Source organism: Anabrus simplex, chromosome 10 (assembly GCF_040414725.1).
Source record: "Anabrus simplex isolate iqAnaSimp1 chromosome 10, ASM4041472v1, whole genome shotgun sequence".
Taxonomy (NCBI): Eukaryota; Metazoa; Arthropoda; class Insecta; order Orthoptera; family Tettigoniidae; genus Anabrus; species Anabrus simplex.
The window spans coordinates 50,499,203-50,514,256 of record NC_090274.1 but is presented as its reverse complement, the minus strand read 5'-3'; the positions used below and the strand labels follow the sequence as shown (position 1 = coordinate 50,514,256).

Here is a 15,054-nt window from a genome sequence, read left to right as displayed (position 1 = left end):
TGAAATACCTTCAGAATTACTGACTGCCTGAGGAGAAACCTGTATGGTGAGGTTATTCTGTTTAGTATGTAAGATGTGTGATGCAGGAGAAATGCCATCCTATTTTAGACAAGAGTTTTGTTATACCTATTTCGAGGAAAGCAAGTGTGAAAACAACGGCACCATCATGTTAGTACCCACTGGCCAAAACATTTCAACAGGTATTATTTACGGAGCAATGGAAAGACAAGTTGCAACTAGTTGGGAGTAGATCTGTATTGCTTCAGGAGAAATATCGGAACATGTGAAGTAATTTCGACTCTACATCTGATCTTGGACGACTGAATTAAGTGTTATAAGCACATGTACATGGCGTTCAAAAATTTAGAAAGGCATTTGATAATGTTGATGGGACCAAGCTGTTTAGATTTTGAATGTGATCGAGATCAGATATCAAGAAAGAAGAATTATCGACAATCTGTTCAAAAATCAATCTGCAATGATCAGAATCCAGAGGTTTGAAAAAGAAGCAGCAATAAGGAAAGGAGTGAGGCAAGGCCACAGTTTGTTCCCCCTCCTTTTTGTGTTTACATAGCTGTTTAGATTTTGAAGGTGATCAGGATCATATATCAGGAAAGAAGAATTATCAACAATCTGTGCAAAAATCAATCTGCAATGATAAGAATTCCAGAGCTTTGCAAAAGAAGCAGCAATAGAGAAAGCAGTGAGGCAAGGTCGCAGTTTGTTCCCCCTCCTTTTGTGTTTACATAGAGCAGGCAGTAAAGGAAATCAATGAGGAATTCAGAAAGGGAATCAGAATCTGAGGAGAGAAAATCAAAACCCTGAGGTTTACCAATGATAATGTTCTTTTATCTGAGTCTGCAGAAGATCTGCAGAAATTGCTGAATGATATGGACAGAGTCTTAGGAAGTAGTGCAAGATGAAAATAAATAAGTCCAAAACAAAGGTAATATAGTGTAATCAAAGGAAGTCAGGTGATGCAGGAAGTATTAGATTTGGGTATGAAGTATTTAAGTAAGTAGATGAATATTGTTATTTGGTTAGTAAAATAAATAACAATGGCAGAATTAAGGGGCACATAAAAACAGACTAGTACAAGCAAGGAAGTCTTTTCATAAGAAAACAAATTTACTCCCCGTACATTGATACAGGAGAAAAATATTTTTAAAAAATTTTCATCTGGAGTGTGGCCTTTTTTAAGGTAAAATATGGGCAATAACTAGCTCAGAAAGATAGAGAATGGAAGCTATAGGAATGTGGTGGTACAGAAGAATGCTGAAGGTGAGATGGGTAGATCGCATCATGAATGAAGGGATATGAATCTAATTGGTGACGGGAGATTGATTTGGCTAAGTTTGATGAGAAGAAGAGAGAGCATAATAGGACACATCTGAAAACACCTAGAACTTCTTCAGTTATGTTTGAGGGAAGGGTAGGTGGTTAGAATGGTACTGGCAGACCAGATTAAAGCACATGTAGGTTGTGGTAATTGTGTAGAAATGGAAAGGTTAGCCACATGATTGGGTGGCTTGGAGGGCTGCATTAAACTAGTCTATAGACTGATGACTGCAATGATAATTACAAAAATGGATCACAGTAAGTTGAAAATACTGGTATAGAGTTAGAACATTCATAGAATTTTAGGTAATGTAGCCTCGGTAGTTCCTAAGCAGGTTTCACCTCATTTGGAATTTTAGTAAATTAAACTGGCATAAAATTTCAACATGTCCTCATCAAACTCGCAAAAAATGCCATTACACTATTTTCAAATTGAAACATAAATTGCACCGGTAATTCATTCTTGATGTGTCCATGAACTCTCCAAAACCATGCAAGAATGTGATGACAGTAAATTGACTATGTAGATGTTCTTTATTACAGATTCTGGTTATGAGTTCATTATCAAAGGAACTGAATAAAAATTGAAATATCAATTTCTTGCATCATGAGATGTTGATCTGCTCATTTGAATGGATATCTATACACTTATATAGTTCAAAAATGATTTAGTGAAAAATCAAGGCTACATATAGCTAAATTAAGGCAGGAATAGATACCCAGTTGGACATTCCTGAAATCATAAAGGGTGGGAGGGAGAGCAAATATGATGATTTACATAATTATTTATTCAGGTATATGTAAAGATTGTGATGTTCAGGATGGGGACAGTAAAGTACTGACATTTACCTATACCATTAATAACATACAGTATGGTGCCATTTCACTGTTCTCAACAAGATCCAATCGGGACAAAAATGGAGTTTAAGTCATCAGAACATCAATATTAAAGCGTCAGATACTACTATGAGCCGAAGGAATAATATTTTCGTCAAGCGCTCGGTGAAAAAGAAACATAGAAGGCGGTGATAAAGAATGACGTATGAAGATTGTTAAGAGTTATTATTAGAGAAAAATTTAACACTCATTCAATTTGGTCATTCACAAGAGTAAGTAGAACATCATTGCACCAGAATACTAGCCATAAGTCAGAGTGAAACTTGTGTTCACAACTATTTTTCGAAGAATTAGCGCTACAGAATATTTCGCACCACGAAATTAAATCGCATTTTAAAATATAAGAAGTTCCACATTGCTACGTCATGACATACACCCAAGATGACGTATTAGCCGATACCATCAATTCGGAGAGACTAAAGAGCTGTAATATCAACAAGAAGGGAGAGAAGAAAAATATAAAGATACATAAATTGCCATAATTTGATTGGAATATCCACTTTTACATATTCCAAACTTTTAGAATACTTCAAAGATCAACCTTTCTAAGAGCAGTATTCATTTATTACATGCAGATGGTAGAAAAGCATACCCATAAGATGACAACATTAACCAAATTGACGTCTTGTTTTGTTCCAATTGCTCGAGAGACCAGCAGTATGCACTAAGAAAATGGAGGCGAGACTACCCAGATGAAAGCAGCACAGGATGACGTTTCCGGCCCATGAAGACCAATAACCAGACGAGACAGTCCCAGATGTTCCCAAATAGATAAGGGAAATGCCAGGAGCTGTGCCCACATGTCCATTCACCCGGACATGAGACGACTACGGGAAGAGCAGAGCAAAGATAAGTTTCTTTAAGTCAACCATACAAGTAAGAATTTATTCATTTTTTTTCAAAATGCTATTCTAATTAATATCAGTGAAATGATTATATACGATAAGTCGAATACCATAGTTAGGTTAAAGGTGGATAGGTATTCATCAGACCTAAATGTCAAATCCATGTGTAGGATATAGTCAACCAGTGATGATAAAGCATCTGTTCGTAATGCTGTCAATGTAATATGAGAGGAGATTAACTTTTTATCTATTGGTGAATTTCATACGACGACGTGATAAATATTAGGCTTATGTGAGAACTTATGACATCAAATAATAGTGGAAATGAGATCGTATGTAGGATATGTTTACTAAATAGAGGGATATGGTAATATCTTTCGGAATTATTAAAAGATTGAGACTATGACAGAGTAGTTAGGTCCATGGTCCATGATGACAGTGAGAAATACGTCGAGTTGGAATGAGTGGATGCATATACTGTGAAGTGAAATGCTATATTGATAAGAAATGTGAAGTGATGGTTTTAAATGTGAATAATGATATGAGGTTATGATGATTAACGTTGGTGATGATTATTGTTCTCCGTGAGTATGGTCTTACTTTTATTTTTAAGGAAGATAGTATTTCAAGTTACATATTTTTGAGGTACTTCGTGAATATAATTTGTCTTCAATCGACCATTATCCTCGAATAAGCCATAAGTAGAATAGAATACGATCTCAATGCCGTCCGTATGTTGATATTTTTATTAAAGATCACGGAATGATTGATGATGAGGAGGATGATATTAAATTAGCCTACATCCGTATATTTCCTCTAATTGTAAGAATTTTCTCACATATTATGGAAGCTTTGAAGTTTATTCCAATGCATTACCCAAGATCACTGGTGACTTAGCTTCACAAATAAGAGTTGTTGGTAGTAAGTGAAGTCTTCTCACAAGGTAGACCACTCAATTATGGTACGATTTGATGGAGTGATTGTCAGATACACTTGATAGCACAATATTATGACATAGATATGCACTTGAATTAATTATTGATCTCAAATAAGAGAACAATTTGCATAATTTCTAGATAAGAGGTTTGATCATAATATTTTAGGAATATAAATTGACTTAAAGGGAGTTCGTCTTAGGTCTGACACTATGAAACATATCAGATGTAAGGCTTTTCAGGCGTTTGCTCTATTAACCAGCGTTTCGTCTTAGGTCTGACACAAGACTCGTCAGAGTGGGATGTGTCAGACCCTACCTACTGACGCAGGGTGTATTTTAAATTGACACTGGGTGTATACAGGTGAGTGTCAGTGGGTAGGGTCTGACACTAGACTCGTCAGAGTGGGATGTTTCAGACGAAACGCTGGTTAATAGAGCAAACGCCTGAAAAGCCTTACATCTGATATGTTTCGTAGTGTCAGACCTAAGACGAAACACTGGTTACTGGAGCAAACGCTTGAAAAGCCTTACATCTGATATGTTAAAGGGAGTTGTCGTTGACTCTGCAGGAAGAAGTGCCAAGAAATATGAGAACATGTTTGGAAAATGCGATATATGTTAAATGCTTTAAATATTTATGAAGATATTTTCTCATGTCAATCTAGTTGTGTATTTGGACACAAATAGTTAGAGTCAAGCAAAGTTAACTTATTACAATGAATTATCAAAATGAGATGAGAGCAAGTAGAATTTTTGGAATAACTTTTCAAGAATTTACTTAATGAAAGATGTGATTCCGATTTTCAATTTTTAATTTATTCATTGCCAAGTATGGAAACTGCGTCCTACATTTAAAAAAACTCTCAATCTACGACAGTGTATATAATATGTTTCAATGTAATTTTCATTCATTTTATTAGATGCATCTAATGTCTTTGTCTAACTTAAATTATTTTCTTTTTATTCAGATATTTTCAATCTAGTATTTTTCAATTAATATCTTTTAATGTAGTGTTTTTCATTTTTAATCATCCTAACTTGAGATTTTATTTCAACATCTCTAACTTAACATCTCAAAGATGAATTTCAAGATATATATCAACATTCATTCCTTACTATTTCAAAGAGAACGTTTTAACAACTTTTTATGTCTGACTTTTCTTGATTTATAATAAATGAAGCATAGTAAAAGTTGACCATTCTTTTAATGACTTTTAGAATAGTTGCTTAGATATAAGTACTAACAACTTGGTAATCTCGTAAGCCGGAGGTGGATACTAACTAGGAATACAGGTAGGAGATGTCCTTTTGCGTAAGTTAGGTATTTCCACTAGTATAAATCGGTGATCTTTTCTCTAATGTGAAACCCATAGCCCGTAAACTGTGAACAGTGATAAATATGATCATATTTGAGCTAGCCTGGATCTTGTGCGTCCCACCTGGACGTGGGAACGGCGCAGTATATACATAAATTTTTAAACTGAAAAAGCAGCTGTACTTCACAAGATACTGGGGTATAGTAAAGACAATGGGTTGAGATATATTTCCATATCTGAAGTACTTATTAGAGTACCGTTTTCATGAAGGAGCTATATCAAACAAATGGAGAGTGGAGAGTCTGTAGTAACACCAGTGTTTAGAGCATAGGGTGTTCACCGAGCAAGTTGGTACGCAGGTGGTGTCGCGTAGCTGTGAACTTCTATGTGGGAGATTGTGAGTTCGAATCCCACTGCTAGCAGCCCTGAAGATGTTATTCCATTGTTTCCTATTTTCACATCAGGCAAATGCTAGAGCTGTACCTCAATACATGCCATGGTCGGTGCTTTCCCAATCCTAGCCGTTTGCCATCTTTGTATCACTGACAGCCTTTGATGTGTTAAACCCCATGGTAAGAAAGTGGTAAACATAAATCAGATGAGTACAGAACTGAGAGCTTGATATGTGAGCTCTGATTATATCTGATACGTTTGCATTCGTAGGGTCTGGTTTGATAGATAGAAGTTAATGGTATTCCATTTACATTGAACCAGCAGCTGTTTTAGATGATATGTATTAGTATAAAATTATCCAGAGCTTTTAATAGTGTACATCATGGGAGACTGACAAAAATAAGGACTATTGAAATAGGCAAAATAATGACTTACAGGATGGATAAATTACTAGCAAATAGAACTCAGAGAAGTATCATAGTTTAAGCATTACCTGATCCTTGAGTTATTTCGAGAGAAATTATGCAAGGCAAAATTATTGTACCGTCTTTTTTTCCTTACATATGTAAATATGTGAATAGAGAACTAAAATCACTTCATCTTGCAGATGATGATGTCCAGTGTAGAGTACAATGTAAGTTACTGGATTTGAGCAACTTCAGAATGGCCTCATCGATGTTTTGAGTTTGGGAAGCTCTGTGTGATGGCAGGTTGTTTGTTAGTTTTAGCAGTGTGATATGTCCTGTCAGTTTTAATTTCAGTTTTGATAGGGTGAATATACCTCATGGGGATAATTGTTAGTACCTGGGTTTAATATAAGGAAAGATCTTCATTTGAGTAATCACATAAACAACATGGTAAATAAAAAGTTTACAGAGCTCTTCGTACGGTTATGAGGATATTTAGGTATCATGTTAAGGATATAAAGGAGAGGGTGTATGAGTCACTGGTAAGACCCCAATTGAAGTATGTTCCAAAAATAGGTAAAGAACAGATAGGGAATCAGCCAGCGGGGTGACTGCTCTAAATGCACGTCAACTGTGCAACTGTGAATATGATGATGAATGAATATGAAGTAGCTTCTTGTGCTGACTGGCTATAACATATTGTAATAGTAAATGTGGTACTTCGGTGAGCACGAGAAATGCAGGGCGTGTACCAATCTGTTGAAGTGCATACAGAGGGAGACGGTGTGTTTAGAAGAAAATTTAGAAGAAAATCTTTCAATTTTTTTTTCTGAATCTATTAACAAGTTCAAAACCATGTCACCTCTGTACAGCAGATATAGTAGAAGTATCCCCCGTCCTAGGGCTGGTGACATCCTTGGATTCCAGCAGCTCCTCTCCCTTCCATACCAGTGGACCACCATTTGTCCCTCGATGGAAGTTCTAGAAGATCCATTCGACGACTAGAAGATCCATACGGTGCTTATGAAGGGCGTTGAGACAGACCACGTAAATGACGAACGTGAATGAACACCGTTAAGCCTTGGGGCAAGTTAATGCAAAAAACTGCTTCTGCACAGATGAGAGAAAGGTTTATCACTGGTTTTAACAAGGTTCATGACACGTGAGAACGTGTGTTTGAAGGTCTATCACACGGTAGAAATCTATCCTGTGTTAAATCCTCAATCATTTGAAATGAACAAGAAGGTCATTAAACTTGAATGAGTATATAAGTTTAACATTCATAAAATGAAAGTCCACTCGAAACTTATCGAATTTCAAAATAGTCGCTTAAAGTTTGTAGCACTTGTCATAATGTGAAGTTACGCTGCACAACTTAGTTCTTAGTTTGAAGCATTGTTCAATGTAATCACTTGGATTGGGAAAAATAAGGGTGTTTCACTCGTTAATTCAGACTTGTTCACGCATTGGTAATGACATAAAAAAAAAACGAAATTAATCATGCATCAATAGTCCTCGGTTCGACTGTTCATAGAATCAAAACGCACAGCTGAATGTTCGTACAATTGAAATGTACAGTTCTTAGTAGAATTGAAATGCACAGTTCATGCACGCAGTCTAAAGTTCATTACCTACAAATATTTACACAGTTCATGAAATGGTAAATTAGTGACGTAGTCATGCTTGCAATTTGAGTAATTCTGAAATAAAGCACAGTCTCGTTAATTTGAAGTATTCAGTACTTTGTAAGGAGCAAACTGTTCCAAATCCTGTCCACAACATTAAACTTTAAATTACGAGTACTTGAAAAATATTCACAAGTCTTAGACACTCGTGTAGAATAAACAGTCACTTGATGATGTTCAGATGAAGCACAATTTATATCACGCCCCGTTGGAGCAGAAGTTTATCACTCACAGTTGAAAGAAACTCGTACAAGTTCATACTCGTCGCGATTGAGTTAAAGTCCATGGACTCGAAGTATGACGGCAGCTTCACGCTATATCATGGTCCTCACGAACTGACTGCACGAATTCCACTGCCATGTGTGCACATACACACGCTGGTCACACACTGCTCTGCTAAGCGAAACAGTACTGTATTTATATCCGATCCGTGCCTTCACATCTTGTTCCATAACTTCGTTGTCTCATGTCGGATTTACGTGAAACTTTGCAGGAACGTAGATAAAGGATCTGGCTGCACGATGATATGGTTAAATTTGTCTAATTATTATTATGGAGAAAGTTATTATCCTTAGAAGCTCGAGGAAGATTCTACACCAGTCTAGGCTCTGTGTTGTGAGGCATGCTGTGACGTCACCCGCTCTACGTCACACGCACACAGCTGTTGCTCACTGTTCAGTCAGTCTTTCGCTGCTGGTCTGGAGCATAACGCCTAAGTTTTTAAATTTTCATTACGGGGACTTAGTTTTGTACCGCCATTACCGGTACAATATATTCATTAAAAAATTAGATTTTCTTGCATTTGATGGTAACTGTAGCATACTGCTAGTGTGTAGTAGTCAGATTTTTCATCTTTTAATAAAAAAAGTGGCAGAGAACATTGCTTCTTCAAAATTTCCTGCTAATGAGATGTCATTCTTCTAATTTGCCATGGGATAACCTCTTTGGTGAGCCACTGTCGTTCTATAATGGTGAAGCCCAATTTCATTGTTCCATGTTTATTAACACTTAGACTTAACTGAACCCCCCAAAATTATGGCTTTGATGGAAACAGCAAATTTGATACCAATGTTGTATTTGTCATGATAAAGCAAAAAATGTTCAAAGATCCATTTGGAAAGGCATATAATGCAAACACTAATTTCACATGAATGCTAAAGGATTTTTCAGGAACAGATATAGGCAATCTTTACAAGACAGGGTCGTCCAACAAGTTCCTGATAAAATGTTAGACTCATCAAATAAATGGATTAAATTTCCAAGCAGAGTAATTAATTTTTTTTTGCTCCCCAGCTCATTTGCTTCCCACTGCTAATCTATGCAGTTATTTTCTTTTCCACTGGGTTGTGTGTACAATTACCTAGGAAATCCATACCTGTTGACATGTGATATTCAACATCATGTGCTTACGGTGTTGGACTACTTACTCCCCTATGCTACAGTCAGTGTCTCAGCACTGAGTTTTGGACCTGATCCTCTAAGGTGACCGACGGCTTTGGCGGCTGAGTTTCATAAGATGGTATGGTGGTCCCCTCAGTGCAGAAATTCGCACAGGGGTGCATTAAGTAGCCTCTCTCCCCAGCCTGCAAAACGTGTCTGGACTCCATGTAAAATGCAGCCTGATAACCTGCTGGCAGTTGCTCTAAGACAATTTTGTGTCTTGCGACCCCTTCTTAATAGTAGTCTTAAATGAATATGGATCTTTTAAGTCAGCCTTAAGAAGGAGACGTAGAACAAGGTAATGAAGAGGAAGAAGAATGTCAAGGCCCTCCGGTATCTTTTCTCTTCTTGTTTTCCAATATTCTTTAAGAAGAAGTAGTAATATTTTCTGCGTTTACTGCCTGTACTTCATCTGATTACTACCAATACTGAACAATATTGTTATCATCATTGCTGCACACTCTGGTGTGTAGAGATGGGACAAGGAGAAAAGAAGAATGAGGAGCAGTTGTGTATTCTCATGTACATTTTCACTTGGTATTTTTCAATCTTTCTTTGGAAGGAGAAGTAAAAGTAGATAATGAAGAAGAAAAAAGGTTGAAGAATGAGAACATCAAGGCCCTTGTCTATTTTTTCCCTTCTTATTCTTCAGTCATCCTTCAGGAGATGTAGAAGAATGCAGTGAAGGTCAAGAAGAAGAAAAGGAGTGGCGGAGAAGGATTTCATGACCCTTCTAGATCTCTTTTCTTTGGTTTTGGTAAAAGTGTATAAAAATGCGAATATTATTGAGAAAATTTAGTTTGAAGTCAGAGCTTCACAAAAAATCTGCAAGTCCAGTATTGTTAATAAAAATAATTCCTGCAACAACGCGATAGCATGGAGGTTAACTTGCAGAGATGGTAAGATGTTTTATAAAGGATGGACTCTCCGAACATTTGCTCAGTGTTACAAAGAACACTGTAAAGCACTACAACTTCAGAAATATTCGGATTTTGCAGAACATATTTACAGAAATAATACAAATGTTATGGCCTGAAAGAGATATGAAATTTATTTAGAAATGCAATCGTGGTTTAGAATTAAATATTCTAGACGATATCAAAGCTTACTTAGCGCAGAAATAGGGCCTGAATACAATTTTAAATCACCTGCTCCAGATAATGTCATAGTGACTCCCGATGTTTACCTGCAACTGCCAAATTCTAGAATGCTATCATCAATGGAGATGTGCATGAGCTTTGAAATCCCAACAGCAGTCACAAAGTTAATATCACTGATAAACCTAAGTTAATATCACTGATAAACCTACCTGTCCTCCTGTATATGTAGTTCATCCCACCATCAAGTTTTAGTCACTTGGAGGCCAGCTTGAGGATATTGATGGAGCCAATAATTGCATCTACAAGCCACTTTTGATTTTTTGACTAAAATACCATCTTGAGTCAAAGACAGTAATGTCCAGAGTTTTATAGATTTTTCATCAATTTTGATATGTTACAAATCAACTACCATTGTTGGTTTGGAATATTCTGTTTGCACCTATAGGAATATGCTTATGGGGCTTAGCATGTATATTTCCTACCATTATGGGTTGTCACAATGGTCATCACATCAGGTTGCAGAAATTTTCACCTTATAGAAATGTAGCGGTAATTTGTTTTCAGTTATGGAAGTCCGAACAAATGAGATCTCAGAGTGAGTGTAGAACCATATATAGTGGTGGAAAATATACTCTCAAAGCTATGCATAGCTCAAACTTCTTCAAGAACTCCATGAACTAGGCAGGTATTGCGCCAAAAGCCCTAAGTATTAGGCTGATAATATCCATTTCATTTGGCTGGTATTTGTCTTTGTAAATATTCTACTACTCAAGCTGGACTTCAGTAGGCTCATTGACATTGTTCTGGAATAGAATAGTGATGTCGATAATGAAGCCATTTTTGTCACTATATTTACCGGCAGTTATGTCGATTCACCTTGTACTGTGTGTTATGCAAATTGTAGACCCCTTCAAATACATGGAACTTTTTGCTGCTGAGTTTTCCTGCAATCAGTGATCTTATCTTGTGATGATATGAGTTTTTCAGTACTCTGCCATAGAAGCAAGGATCCAGAATATGAGCTAGTGGAAAAATAACATGGAAATACATTATGATAGGCTACTTGAGAGAAACATAATGGAATGTTCTTATGTAATCTTTGTTACCATGGAAACCTGTTAAAAACGTTAAATCTTTAAATGCCCAATTCATTATTTCCTTCATGCCGGAAGGATGCATGAATGCCAGAGATATATTTTTGAAGTGTGATAAATCCAAAGCCTTCGTTTGACTGTTTAGCAATTTCATTACATATAGCAAGTAGAGGAATAAGCTGCAGGAGGTGCCGAAACTTACTGTAAGGGAGGACAGTACCAAATGCTGTGAGATATACTGCATATAATAGAGAATTTCCATTCAGGAGGTATAATTTCAGTTGATTCCACTTAATTGGCATTAAGAGATATGTCATTATTTATAAAGGGGTATTCCATGGTTATTTCGTCCTGGTGGGGGCTGCAAAACATCCAATACTGTATGTTCTATAGCTGATGTATCTTACCTACAATGATCTGCCCAGAAGAATTGTGATTATCCTCCCCCCCCCCCAACATATTGTAATTATTTTCATTTTCATTTCAGACCTGATAATGATGCTGTGCCTGTGCACATTGGGGAAGAAGCGGATGCTAGTAAACTACAGCACGATACTTTTCCTTATCGTTTTCCTTCGGAACAACACTCATCAAGGGAAAGACGGTTCTTTTGTAGTGAGTGCAATAGTTCATTCTATATGAAAAGCCATATCCGTGCGCATATGAGAGTACACACTGGGGAAAGGCCATATGAATGTAGCAAGTGCAGAAGTTCATTTTCGAAGAAGACTAGCCTCGATAGACACATGTTAGTTCACTCTGGAGTAAGAGCGTATAAGTGTGACGAATGCAATAGTTCGTTTACACGCAAGAGTCATCTTCATAGACACAAGTTGTACCACGCTGGAGTTAGACCTTTCATATGTGACAAATGTAACGCTTCGTTTACTGAGAAAAGTGCTCTCCTTGATCATGTAAAAATTCACTCCGGGGTAAAAATAAAACCCTACCAATGTAACCAATGCAGGAAGTCGTTTGCACGTAGTAGTGATCTCCGTAAACACGAGATAATTCATTCTGAGGCAAGACCGTACTCCTGTAATGAATGCAACAGGTCGTTTTCCCGGAAGATTGGTGTCCGTAGCCACATAGCAATCCACTCCGTAAAAAGACCATAACATCGCTAACAATGCATCTTCCGGCGTAGATTATACTGAAAACTGTTTGTTTGTACAGTAATATGTGTGGCCACAGGGTTTTTATTCTAGAAAAATGTCATTCTCTTGCCTAGATTACAATGGTTTGCTTTTAATAGTAAACATCAAACCCACACCATTTGAAAAAGCATGCCATTCTAATCAATGCAATAGTACATTTAAATAGTAAGGTGATCATTTCGGGTAGCATATCGTAATACATTGTGGAATATTGCTGTAATTTTTTAGGATATCAGGTCATTGCTGTCTCCGGAAAAATGTTGCATTGAATAGGATGTAATTGTATTTTGCTCGCTGAAGTGCACTACGACCTCGTATGTCAACTCTGCTCAGCAAGGCAGCACCGTTGGGACTTCTGCATGTGAATGTATTTTGTTGGAAATGTTCAACCATCAGAAATGTTATTTCTGGCTTCTTGCAGAAAAGAAGCATACAATAATTTGTAAGTATATTTTTAATTTCGTCTGGAACATTTATTCTAGTCCGCTTCCGGAGCATGACAGTTTGGTATATCTACTGCCGTCCTTACGGGCCTGTGTTCAATTTCTGTAGAGTTGCGTTATGCAATAAAAAGTGTACAACCTTATTTGGAAATGTCACTTGAGCATACAGAATTTAGAAATGAAGTATAATTTGTCATTTTTCACCCATACTGACTTTATATCGAAGTCTTTAAAACACATTTTTTGCCTGTTTTTTTACTTCAAATATTGAGGCCAGTGGCCAATCTGGTTGAATTGTTTGCCCACTAATGGAAGTTTCGGAGCTGGTGGAGATAACTGCTCTCAAAAATAATGCCCTTTCTCCTTTGATTCAATTCTTCAGGCAGCCATGAATGCAGACGTTATAGAAATATTCCACTCAAGGAATTACATGACATTTTTGCATTATTGTGTTTGTAATATCTTCTGTAAAGAATCTGTGCATCAAGAGCACCCATCCAAGGACAGAAAACAACTTTCATTCTCTTATGAGGGTAGGCAGTCATTGCTTTTGACAACACAATGTGGACTTTATGTAGTATACTACACACCAGAAAAGCCCATCGATTCCAATTGGAATCATTTCATCAATGTAACATTCCCATTTTGACATAGTCAAATAAGATCCTGTTCATATAATCGAAGCTGGAAATCATATGTAAATATCTTTCTAGCTTCATAGAGATAATATATTAACTGTGGCAGAAGCATTGAACAACATAAATCAAGGACCTTGATTTAGCACTACATTCAGAGTCATTACACATAAATGCTTGTGCAGAATATCCTGGCAACTTCCAAGCAAAGAAGATGTATGGCAATGGATTACTTACTAAAATCACAGAAAGTATTAACTTTAGTGATTCCAGTTGGTAGAGGGTTAATCTGACTTATTAAAATAACAAAATTTTTTGCATATGGGTGTCCACATATTGGTCATTAAGATGAGTACATGCTGCACATGCACTCTGCTAATTGTTGAGTCATTTTTATGGCACTAATTATGAATTTGTGTGAAATCAGAATTGAAAACATTCTCAGCAAAATGTGGTTTCAAGACAGACTATTAAAGCAATTCTGTACTGGTAATCAAAGTCACTCTAGAAGTCAACAGTTTCATCTTAACAGCTCTTGTGATCTGCATGTACTTGATGTGATCTTTTAGTTTTTATTATATTTAAATATTGTTCATCACTAATTATTTAAATAATTGGGCATTCTGCTGCATGGGACAAGATTTTTGTGTCAACCCTTGCTGGTTCTACTTTCTAAATAATTCACGACAGTTATAACTCTACTGAGAGCTAACTTTTAATTTTCTTCCAAATATTTCTCTTCATTCTGATGCTTTTTTGTGTAATTTTTGTTTCTTTTATCATGATGAACAAACTTTAAAATATCACTCAGTAAAACTTCAGTGTGTTTTTCTTCCTATTCCTCCACACATTTGCGTACCATTATGAAGTTAATTGATACAAATCATCATCCCCACTTCAAGACAGCAGCCACTGAGTCTTGGTAAAATAATTGTGGGAAATAACTGCATCTTTATATGCACAGTATGATATACTTTCATGACTTATTTTTATTGATGGTTTCTGTATGTTTTCCAATTGTTAATTGATAGTGGACTATATTTTTTTTCTTTTTTTTTTTTTTTGCTACTTGCTTTACGTCGCACCGAAACAGATAGGTCTTATGGCGACAATTGTGGTGGACTATATTCACGTTGCTATTCAGATTGATTACAGTACATTAAAATTATTTTAAATAACTTATGCCATCTTATAGTTATAATTTCATGGTGTTTCACTCCTTTTCTCACTAGTTCTGAATTTTGAACAGGAATCAGAATAGAATATTCTCATCCCCTAGTTCCTGGAACTGGGGAGAGAGTAATCATTTATTGGAATTCATTATTCTGATACATGCATAATATTCTTATTTAATTCATCTACTGCTT

General features: G+C 36.3%; 1 protein-coding gene across 2 annotated transcripts in view; it reads left to right on the top strand.

Annotated features, from left to right (window-relative positions):
• The window catches only part of LOC136881954 (gastrula zinc finger protein XlCGF7.1), a 48,809-nt gene extending 34,013 nt beyond the window's left edge, over nt 1–14,796 (top strand). For both annotated transcript variants that reach the window (XM_067154424.2, XM_067154423.2), the window contains exon 6: nt 11,940–14,796. In XM_067154424.2, coding sequence (XP_067010525.2) covers nt 11,940–12,570 — 631 coding nt within the window. In that variant the 3' untranslated portion in view covers nt 12,571–14,796. The remainder of the gene's footprint in view (nt 1–11,939) is intronic.
• Nucleotides 14,797–15,054: the final 258 nt, after the last annotated feature.